At 44.3% G+C, this 12,029-nt stretch overlaps 1 protein-coding gene across 3 annotated transcripts in view; it reads right to left on the reverse strand.

The window, feature by feature from the left end:
- Positions 1 to 12,029, reverse strand: part of PDE8A (phosphodiesterase 8A) — a 347,339-nt gene that overhangs the window by 73,222 nt on the left and 262,088 nt on the right. For all 3 annotated transcript variants that reach the window (XM_056572185.1, XM_056572182.1, XM_056572184.1), the window contains exon 5: positions 1,725 to 1,782. In XM_056572185.1, coding sequence (XP_056428160.1) covers positions 1,725 to 1,782 — 58 coding nt within the window. The remainder of the gene's footprint in view (positions 1 to 1,724; positions 1,783 to 12,029) is intronic.

The following is a 12,029-nucleotide window of genomic DNA, read 5'->3' on the forward strand; positions in this document are numbered from 1 at the left end:
AGGATCTGAAAAATTGGTGCATGCTGTTTACACAACATTTTAAAATAGATTATACTCAAATTTTGCTTTGTTGCACCATACTTTCCAATCTCCAAAAAAGGGGCATAGGGTGGGTTCCCGTGTCACATTTTTTTGAAGGAAACGTATCGCTAAAAACCATACTAAACCGTATGCAACCGTATATGCCGGATTCCGGTTAAAAACCGTATTCTAATAAAAAACGTATATATGGTTGTATACGGTTGCATACGGTTTTACACTAAAAACACTCCCAGATAGAAGATTATAGAACCTGGTGGAACTTTCGGAGCCAACTGCGCATCTGCAGATTCGTAAACCATATTGTGAAAACTGGATGTAACCGTAAGTGTATACGATTGAATATGGTTCTCATAGACCACCATTATATAAAAACCGGATATGGTTTAAATACGTTTTTTCAAACGGACTTCAAACCGTAGTAGACTACGGTGTGAAGTACGGGAAATTAAACGCTTTTAACCATAACGGATACAAAACGTATGCAACCGCATGATGCGGTTAACATACGGTTTGCAATACAAAGTCAATGAGTACGGTTTGCAATACGGTTCCATACGGTTTTGACGCTCAAACCGTATACGGGAACTGTATTGCAAAAACGTGGTGTGAACCCACCCATAGCCTGTGTTTATGCATATTCTTTACCATATTTTCAAGCCTCAATTGTCACTTTTCTGACACAAATAGGTGCTACATTGTATTCCAGAGTACAAGTGGAGTAAACATTGCCAAATTACAACAGAAGTCCTTTGGCATGATCAATTTTTATTGTTATGAAGGTGCATATATTTTAAGAACCTCTCCTTGTGAATTTTTTTTATTATAATTTTACAGTTTTCATACCCTGGCAGAAATTGTGACATTTTGGCATTAATTTAGACAATATTACTGATCATAGATAAAGATAGTTGGCCTATAAAGCCATTTAGTTGTTTAAAATTCCCCAGTTTAGATTAACTCCTTTATTGCCCCCTCCCATAGACTTGCATTGAGGGGGCGGGGCATGACAGCATGAGGGGGCGTGGCTATGACATCACGAGCTCCCAGCACCGGCTTCAGTGATTGGAACAGTTTTTTCCAAACGCTGAGCAGCAGAGTACCCCTTTAAGTGTAAATTAGGGGATAGTTCTTTGTCACTTTGATAACAATTTCAGTTATAAGACTCTACCCCCTCTGCAAAGCCGGAAGACTCATGGCTGCACTAGGAGAACCGTATCAGAGAGGAAATAGGAATCGGTATGGCAGAAAACCCATACAAACCATGTCAACTAAAATAGGTATATACAAGGCATAAATGCCTTTACATTAATCTCTAATAGTACCCTATGCTTCAACATATAAACAAAAAACAACTTTATTAATTGAATAATCAGTCAAGTTTGGACTGCTATAAAAGTATTCCTCTGTAAAAAGTGACCATACTCAAACCCAAATGACTTTTTCATTGCTGTGTTTCCCTATTACCACAACACTACAAATTGTAAAGGGAGTGTTTGGGTAACAAAACGATATTGGGTAATTCCTTATAATGCTACTGTATAATATACAAGTGTAGCTTCACAAAAGGTGAATCACAGCTTTATATAGACAGGGTTTGAAAGCTGTCGGCAAAACAGCAATGAACTTTTCAACCTTCCAAAATGACTGTAACTTCTACGGAACAATATTTTCACTGCACATACCCTGGTAAATCCAGCAGATATTAGAGGCATTATAGACGTTTCATCGCGATCACTTTGTCTTCAATGCAGGACATGGAAAAAAAAAAAAAAAAAAAAAGGAAAAGCGTTAGCAGAATAAGCATTATCTACCACATAGCCACTGTGCCAACATCATTAATCTTGGAAGCTGAATACATGTCATGTAACATGTAAACAATAGTATCTAAGACTAGTTCCAACTGGGCTGTAATATTTATGCTCTTTGGGACCAGACTCATGGGCATCTAAAACGCTCAGACGATAGTTATATGGAAAATAAAAAGTAAAGGCTTGCTTATATGGAGAAAGAATCATTATTTATTTTATAGCACCATACATTTCTACATACAGTATCTCACATAAGTGAGTACCCCTCTCACATTTTTGCAAATATTTTATTTTTGTATTTATCTTTTCATTTGAAAACACTGAATAAATGACACAGTGCTACAAGTAGTGAGTGCACAGCCTGTATAACAGTGTTTAATCTTGTGTCCCCTCAAAATAACTAAACACATTGCAAATAATGTCTTAACCCTTTGCGACAAAAGTGAGTACACCCCTAAGTAGAAATGTCCAAATTGGGCCCAATTAGCCATTAGTGAATGGGGAGCAGCTTTCTGAAATTTCGTGTAATCATTCTAACTCTGGCAAAGAACTCTCATTGTTGCTCTACATTAAGTTGGCTCTGGCTATAGGAGTCTGGGCAGCAGGGTAGTATTCCAACATAGTAACATAGTTCATAAGGTGGAAAAAAAGACCAGAGACCATCAAGTTCAACCTATAACCCTAATGAGTCCCTACTTAGTTGATCAAGAGGAAGGCAAAAAACCCTCATACTAGAGGTAAAAATTCCTTCCCGACTTCAAATATGGCATCAGAATAAATCCCTGGATCAACGTTCTGTCACCATAGATCTAGAATCCATAACCTGTAATGTTATTATTCTCCAAAAATTAATCCAGACCCCTTTTAAATTCTTTTACAGAGTTCACCATGACCACCTCCTCAGGCAGAGAATTCCACAGTCTCACTGCTCTTACAGTAAAGAATCCCCGTCTGTGCTGGTGTAGAAACCTTCTTTCCTCTAGATGTAGAGGATGCCCCCTTGTTATAGATACAGTCCTGGGTATAAATTGATCGATACCTCTGTACGGTCCCCTGAGATATTTATACATAGTTATTAGGTCTCCCCATAGCCTTCTTTTTTCTAAACTAAATTTCTGATAATCTTTCTGGGTACTGTAGTCCTCCCATTCCCGTATTACCCTGGTTGCCCGTCTATGAACCCTCTCCAGCTCCACTATATCTTTCTTGTACCCTGGTGCCCAGTACTGTACACAGTATTCTATGTGTGGTCTGACTAGTGATTTGTACAGTGGTAGAATTATTTCCTTGTCGTGGTCATCTATGCCCCTATTGATGCACCCCATGATTTTATTAGCCTTGGCAGCAGCTGCCCGACACTGGTCACTACAGCTAAATTTACTGTTAACTAAGACTCTCAAGTCCTTTTCCAAGTCAGTCGTCCCAAGTGTTCTCCCATTTAATACATAATACCAGCCTGGATTTTTCTTCCCCATGTGCATTACCTTATATTTATCAGTGTTGAACCTCATCTTCCACTTCCCAGCCCAAACCTCCAACCTATCCAGATCCATTTGTAACAGTGCACTGTCCTCTATAGTGTTTACTGCTTTACAGAGTTTAGTATCATCTGCAAAGATTGCTACTTTGCAATTCAACCCCTCTACAAGGTCATTAATGAATATATTCAATAGAACAGGACCCAAGACTGACCCCTGTGGTACCCCACTAGTAACAGTCACCCAATAAGAATAAGTACCATTAATAACCACCCTCTGTTTCCTATCACTGAGCCAGTTACTTACCCACTTACACACATTCTCCCCCCAGTCCAAGCATTCTCATTTTATGCACCAACCTTTTATGTGGCACCGTATCAAATGCTTTGGAAAAATCCAGATATACGACATCCAGCGATTGCCCCTGGTCCAGTATGGAGCTACCTCCTCATAAAACCTGATCAGGTTAGTTTGACAGGACCGATCCCTCATAAAGCCATGCTGATATGGAGTCATACATTTATTTTTATGTAGATACTCCAAAATAGCATCTCTTAGAAAACCCTCAAACAATTTACATGCAACGGAGGTTAAACTAACAGGTCTATAATTCCCGGGGTCACCTTTTGATCCCTTTTTAAATATTGGCACCACATTTGCCATGCACCAGTCCTGGGGAACAGTCCCTGTTACTATAGAGTCCCTGAATATTAAAAATAGGGGTCTGTCTATTACATTACTTAATTCCTTTAGAACACGGAGGTGAATGCCATCTGGACCTAGTGATTTGTCTATTTAGATTTTTTGTAGGCGGCACTGTACTTCTTCCTGGGTTAGACAGGTGACCTGTACTGGGGAGTTTACCTTATCTCGCTGTATTTCACCTGGTATTTCATTTTCCATGGTGAATACAGTGGAGAAGAATATGTTTAAAGGGGTATTCCAGTTTTTTTTAATTTTATTTGACTATGCTACAGGGGCTGTAAAGTTAGTGTAGTTTATTATACAGTGTCTTTAACTGTGTGTGACGGTTTTCTCACAATTCTTCTGTGATTTTCACCTCACTATTTATTTTTACCAGCATACAAAAATGACTGCTGTCTCGGATTTTTCCCAGCTTGCAATGCGGTCAAGACCTGACTCACTAGTCAGCTGATGACAGGAAGCCTTTGGCAATGAGTCTGTCTCTATTTTTGTGGCTTTTATCTTTTTTTACATATTTAAATATATACATTTTTCTCTATAGCTTTTTAATGCTTCTTCACTGCTGTCCTGTTTTAGTAGTGTAAATGCTTTATTTTCGTCATTTATTGCCCCCTTAAAATTTTTATTCATCCACATTGGTTTTCTTTTATTCCTGACCCTTTTATTCCCATAAGATTTATACATCATACATCTTATAGTGAGAATTTAGATATTTTTAAAAGTCTCCCATTTAGTGTCAGCATTCTTGTTTTTGAGGACATTATACCATTTTTTATTGTTAAGGGCTTCTCTGAGTTGATCAAACTTTGCCTTCCTAAAGATCATTGTTTTTGTGGCCCCTCGAGAGATTGCCTTATTGAAGAACATGTTATATTGTATTATATTATGATCACTATTTCCTAGGTGTCCTTCTACTTGCACATTAGTTACTCTATCAGATCTGTTGGTTAATATTAAATCTAGTAGGGCGCCCCCTCTGGTCGGGCCCTGCACCATTTTGGGACAGATAATGGTCTTTAGATATAGTCAGAAATCTGTTTCCTTTATGAGATTCACAGGACTCAGTCTCCCAGTTTATATCAGGATAGTCATTATTATCACCTCATTCTGATTTGCGGTTTATTTGCCTCAGTAATTGATCTTCTGCCTCTTCTATTATGTTTGGTGGCTTATAGCAAACCCCTATTTTGATCTTCATACATTTCTACCCATAATGACTCCACATTATCGTTTCCCTATCATATATCCTCCCGCAGTGCGGCCTTCAGACTGGACTTTACATAAAGACAAACTCCTCCCCCCTTCTGTTTTGTCCGATCCTTCCTGACTAGATGACAACTCTGTATGTTGACCGCGCAGTCACAGCTAACGTCCAACCAAGTCTCTGTTATACCTACTATGTCATAATTCTCCTCAGACATAAATCACTCCAGTTCCTCTGTGGCGGTTATCTCCAAGATGACCACTGCCTTGCTAAAGAAGATCAGGGTAATGGTAATGGACTGGCCAAGCATGTCTCCATACATAAACCCTATTGAGCATCTGTGAGGAATCCTCAAACGGGAGGTGGGGGAGCACAAGGCCTCTAACATCCACCAGCTGCGCGATGTCGTCATGGAGGAGTAGAAGAGGACTCCACTGACAACCTATAAGGCTCTGGTGAACTCCATGCCCAAGAGGCTTGAGGCAGTGCTGGATAATAATGGGGACACATAAGATATTGACACTTTGGGCCAAGTTTGGACATTTTCAGAAAGGGGTGCACTCATTTTTGTCGCCAAGGTTTAGATATTAATGCTAGTGTGTTGAGTTATTTTGAGGCGAAACAACATTAAACACTATATATATATATATATATATATATATATATATATATATATACAGACTGTGCACTCACTACTTTACATTAAAGCAGAGTGTCATTGCTAATCACTGACTGAGTCTGGACATCAATGCATCCAGTCACTGACAGGCAGTTCCTGCTGGGATGACTTATCTCAGAAGCTGTATGAGTATGATTTGCTTTTATACTACCCCTAACCATAGAAAAAATGAATAACCCCTTTAGTGGAGTATTAAGAAACTTAAAGGGGTACTCCACTGAAAACATCTTATCCCCTATCCAAAGGATCTCCGGTGCGGCACCAGTTAATCGGTGCACGGAGCGAACTCCACTTCGAGCCCAATGACTGGTGATGCCGTGAACAGAGTGAGCCCAGAAGTGTTACTGTTATTTAAAAAAATAACATTTAATATGTCAGAGAAATGTCAAAAGTTTTGATTGGTGATTGAGTGCTCAGAACCCCGGATGAAACAAACAATTTAAGCTGGCCATACATTAGATAAATGTCAGCAAACTCCCCCCCCCCCCCCAACCGTCATATATAGTGGGCTCCCAACTCTCTCCCAGTGACAGATGGTGGGAGATAAAAATTAGGCACCTGTAGTTCAACTGCCAATCTTTTCATTTTCTTGAAGAAATAGACTGCTACCATAGAGATCTTGCAGACACTTATGGATGAAAATATGTGCACAATTGGTTGAACTTGCAAGAGTATGGGAGAGATTGGGCAAGACAGCAAAACAAATATTCATCCGACAGTTATCTATAGGGTATGGCCAGCTGAACATAGTGGTTATTCGTGATACAATTCTACTGACTGCAGAAAACCTCTTAGGACTCATTTACACAACAGAATATCCACCCAGAGAAATTCCAGGCAGAAATTCTGTGTAGAACAGTCATCGCCTAAATCAACTGGTGCTAGGACTGCTTGGTCATGCGCCATCTCCGTTGACAGCGAAGCATTTCTGAGCAGATTTTGTAAATTACGTAGTGTAAATGCCCTCAATGTCTGTTGCTTTACTATGTAATGAACTATTTAAAAAAAAGGATTTTTTATAATAAAAGGGCAACTGAACAACAACAACAAAAATAAAATAATAAAAGTTGGGAAGCCTAAGGGACTAAAGTTGTCAAGTGTTGCAACACCATTAATATTGCTGTACATTATAAGATGTTGATAACTGGCTGTCACGATTCGGCTGGCTGGAGGTGGATCCACTGTGCCAGAGAGGGATTGGCGTGGACCGTGCTGGTGGACCGGTTCTAAGTTGCTACTGGTATTCACCAGAGCCCGCCGCAAAGCGGGATGGTCTTGCAGCGGCGGTAGCAACCAGGTCGTATCCACCAGCAACGGCTCAACCTCTCTGACTGCTGAAGATAGGCGCGGTACAAGGGAGTAGACAAGAGCAAGGTCGGACGTAGCAGAAGGTCAGGGCAGGCAGCAAGGATCGTAGTCAGGGGCAACGGCAGGAGGTCTGGAACACAGGCTAGGAACACACAAGGAAACGCTTTCACTGGCACAATGGCAACAAGATCCGGCGAGGGAGTGCAGGGGAAGTGAGGTATAAATAGGGAGTGCACAGGTGAGAACACTAATTAAGCCTGCTGCGCCAATCAGTGGCGCAGTGGCCCTTTAAATAGCAGAGACCCGGCGCGCGCGCGCCCTAAGGAGCGGGGCCGCACGCGCCGGGACAAGACTGACGGAGAGCGAGTCAGGTACGGGAGCCGGGATGCGCATCGCGAGCGGGCGCCTCCCGCATCGCGAATCGCATCCCGGCTGAGAGAGGTATTGCAGCGCACCCGGTCAGAAGGTCTGACCGGGGCGCTGCAAATGCGAGGATGTTGCGAGGACCCGGAGCGCTCGGCGTAACAGTACCCCCCCCCCTTGGGTCTCCCCCTCTTCTTGGAGCCTGAGAACCTGAGGATAAGACTTTTGTCTAGGATGTTGTCCTCAGGTTCCCAGGATCTCTCTTCTGGGCCACAGCCTTCCCAATCCACCCAAAAATTTTTTTTTCCTCTGACCGTCTTGGTGGCCAGAATCTCCTTCACGGAGAAGACGTCAGAAGAACCGGAAACAGGAGTGGGGGAAACAAGTTTGGGAGAGAAGCGGTTAATGATGAGTGGTTTAAGGAGAGAGACATGGAAGGCATTGGGAATACGAAGAGAAGGAGGAAGAAGGAGTTTGTAAGAGACAGGGTTAATCTGGCACAAGACTTTGAAAGGACCAAGATAGCGTGGTCCCAGTTTGTAGCTGGGGACACGAAAGCGGACATATTTAGCGGAGAGCCATACCTTGTCTCCGGGAGCAAAAATGGGGGGAGTTCTTCTTTTCATATCGGCAAATCTTTTCATCCGGGATGAAGCCTGTAAAAGAGAATTTTGGGTCTCTTTCCATATGGTGGAAAGATCACGAGTCACTTCATCCACAGCGGGCAAACCAGAGGGGAAGGGGGTAGGGAGGGGGGGGGGAGAAGAGGGTGACGGCCGTACACCACGAAAAATGGGGACTTAGCAGAAGATTCGGAGATTCTGAAGTTGTATGAGAATTCGGCCCATGGTAGAAGATCTGCCCAGTCATCCTGGCGGGAGGAAACAAAATGCCGTAAATAGTCACCCAGGACCTGATTAATTCTTTCTACTTGCCCATTGGATTGGAGATGATAAGAAGAAGAGAAGTTTAATTTAATCTTGAGCTGTTTACAGAGGGCCCTCCAGAATTTAGACACGAATTGGACGCCTCTATCCGAGACGATCTGCGTGGGCAAACCGTGAAGACGAAAAATGTGTACAAAAAATTGTTTTGCCAACTGAGGCGCTGAAGGAAGACCAGGAAGAGGAATAAAATGTGCCATCTTGGAAAATCGATCAACGACCACCCAAACAACTGTGTTGCCACGGGATGGGGGTAGGTCAGTAATAAAGTCCATACCAATCAGTGACCAAGGCTGTTCGGGGACAGGCAGAGGATGAAGGAGACCAGCAGGCTTCTGGCGAGGAGTCTTATCCCGGGCACAGACAGTACAGGCCCGCACAAAATCAACAACATCCGTCTCCAGAGTCGGCCACCAATAAAAACGGGAGATGAGTTGCAAGGATTTTTTGATGCCCGCATGGCCTGCGAGGTGGGAGGAGTGTCCCCATTTGAGAATCCCGAGACGCTGGCGTGGAGAAACGAAGGTCTTCCCTGGAGGAGTTTGCCTGATGGAGGCTGGAGAAGTGGAGATCAGACAGTCAGGAGGAATGATGTGTTGCGGAGAGAGCTCTACTTCCGAGGCATCCGAGGAACGAGAGAGGGCATCGGCCCTAATGTTCTTGTCGGCAGGGCGAAAATGAATTTCAAAGTTAAAACGGGCAAAGAACAACGACCACCTGGCCTGGCGAGGGTTCAGCCGTTGGGCAGACTGGAGATAGGAGAGATTCTTGTGATCAGTGTATATGATAACTGGAAATTTTGATCCCTCCAGCAGATGCCTCCATTCCTCAAGCGCCAATTTAATGGCCAGTAGTTCTCGATCCCCGATGGAGTAGTTTTTCTCCGCCGGAGAGAAGGTCCTAGAAAAAAACCCACAAGTAACAGCATGCCCGGAAGAATTTTTTTGTAGAAGGACAGCTCCAGCTCCCACTGAGGAGGCATTTACCTCCAATAGGAAGGGTTTAGATGGGTCAGGTCTGGAGAGCACGGGAGCAGAAGAAAAGGCAGACTTGAGATGTTTAAATGCGTCTTCCGCTTGGGGAGACCAGGACTTGGGATTGGCATTTTTTTTGGTTAAAGCCACAATAGGAGCCACAATAGTGGAAAAGTGTGGAATAAATTGTCTGTAATAATTGGCGAACCCCAAAAAACGTTGGATAGCACGGAGTCCGGAGGGGCGTGGCCAATCTAAGACGGCAGAGAGTTTATCTGGGTCCATTTGTAGTCCCTGGCCAGAGACCAAGTATCCTAAGAAAGGAAGAGATTGACATTCAAAGAGACATTTCTCCATTTTGGCATAAAGTTGATTGTCCCGAAGTCTCTGAAGAACCATGCGGACATGCTGGCGGTGTTCTTCTAAGTTGGCAGAAAAAATCTGAATATCGTCCAGATAAACCACAACACAGGAATATAGGAGATCACGAAAAATTTCATTAACAAAGTCTTGGAAGACGGCAGGGGCGTTGCACAGGCCAAAGGGCATGACCAGATACTCAAAGTGTCCATCTCTGGTGTTAAATGCAGTCTTCCATTCGTCCCCCTCCCTGATGCGGATGAGATTATAAGCACCTCTTAAGTCCAGTTTGGTAAAGATGTGGGCACCTTGTAGGCGATCAAAGAGTTCCGAGATAAGAGGTAGGGGGTAGCGGTTCTTTACCGTGATTTTATTAAGTCCGCGGTAATCAATGCAAGGACGTAGGGAGCCATCTTTTTTGGACACAAAAAAAAAATCCAGCTCCGGCAGGAGATGAGGATTTGCGGATAAACCCCTTTTTTAAATTTTCCTGGATGTACTCTGACATGGCAAGAGTCTCTGGAGCAGACAGAGGATAGATTCTGCCCCGGGGTGGAGTAGTACCCGGGAGGAGGTCAATAGGACAGTCATAAGGCCTGTGAGGAGGTAAAGTCTCAGCTTGCTTTTTGCAAAACACGTCAGCATAGTCCATATAAGCCTTAGGAAGACCGGTTACAGGGGGAACCACAGGGTCACGGCAGGGAGTACTGGGAACCGGTTTAAGACAGTCCTTGAGACAAGAAGTACCCCAGTTCTTGATTTCTCCTGTGGACCAATCAAGGGTTGGGGAATGGCGTTGAAGCCACGGTAATCCAAGAAGAATTTCGGAAGTGCAGTTGGAGAGGACCAAAAATTCAATTTTTTCGTGATGAGGTCCGATGCACATTAGGAGAGGTTCCGTGCGGTAACGCACGGTACAGTCCAATCTTTCATTGTTAACAGAATTGATGTAGAGGGGTCTGGCGAGACTGGTCACCGGGATGTTGAACCTGTTGATGAGAGAGGCCAAAATAAAATTTCCTGCAGATCCGGAATCCAAGAAGGCCATAGTAGAGAAGGAGAAGGTAGAGGAAGATATCCGCACAGGCACAGTAAGGCGTGGAGAAGAAGAGTTGACATCAAGAACTGTCTCACCTTTGTGCGGAGTCAGCGTACGTCTTTCCAGGCGGGGAGGACGGATAGGACAATCCTTCAAGAAGTGTTCGGTACTGGCACAGTACAGGCACAGATTCTCCATGCGGCGTCGTGTCCTCTCTTGAGGTGTCAAGCGAGACCGGTCAACTTGCATAGCCTCCACGGCGGGAGGCACAGGAACGGATTGCAGAGGACCAGAGGAGAGAGGAGCCGGGGAGAAAAAACGCCTCGTGCGAACAAAGTCCATATCCTGGCGGAGCTCCTGACGCCTTTCGGAAAAACGCATGTCAATGCGGGTGGCCAGATGAATAAGTTCATGCAGGTTAGCAGGAATTTCTCGTGCGGCCAGCACATCTTTAATGTTGCTGGATAGGCCTTTTTTAAAGGTCGCGCAGAGGGCCTCATTATTCCAGGATAATTCGGAGGCAAGAGTACGGAATTGGATGGCGTACTCGCCAACAGAAGAATTACCCTGGACCAGGTTCAGCAGGGCAGTCTCAGCAGAAGAGGCTCGGGCAGGTTCCTCAAAGACACTTCGAATCTCCGTGAAGAAGGAGTGTACAGAGGCAGTGACGGGGTCATTGCGGTCCCAGAGCGGTGTGGCCCATGACAGAGCTTTCCCAGACAGAAGGCTGACTACGAAAGCCACCTTAGACCTTTCAGTAGGAAACTGGTCCGACATCATCTCCAAGTGCAGGGAACATTGCGAAAGAAAGCCACGGCAAAACTTAGAGTCCCCATCAAATTTATCCGGCAAGGATAATCGTAGGCCGGAAGGGGCCACTCGCTGCGGAGGAGGTGCAGGAGCTGGCGGAGGAGATTGTTGCTGGAGTTGAGGTAGTAGCTGCTGTAGCATCACGGTCAGTTGAGACAGCTGGTGGCCTTGTTGCGCTATCTGTTGCGACTGCTGGGCGACCACCGTGGTGAGGTCGGCGACAACTGGCAGTGGGACTTCAGCGGGATCCATGGCCGGATCTACTGTCACGATTCGGCTGGCTGGAGGTGGATCCTCTGTGCCAGAGAGGGATTG

The sequence above is a fragment of the Hyla sarda genome, chromosome 4, assembly GCF_029499605.1.
Source record: "Hyla sarda isolate aHylSar1 chromosome 4, aHylSar1.hap1, whole genome shotgun sequence".
NCBI classification, from domain to species: Eukaryota; Metazoa; Chordata; class Amphibia; order Anura; family Hylidae; genus Hyla; species Hyla sarda.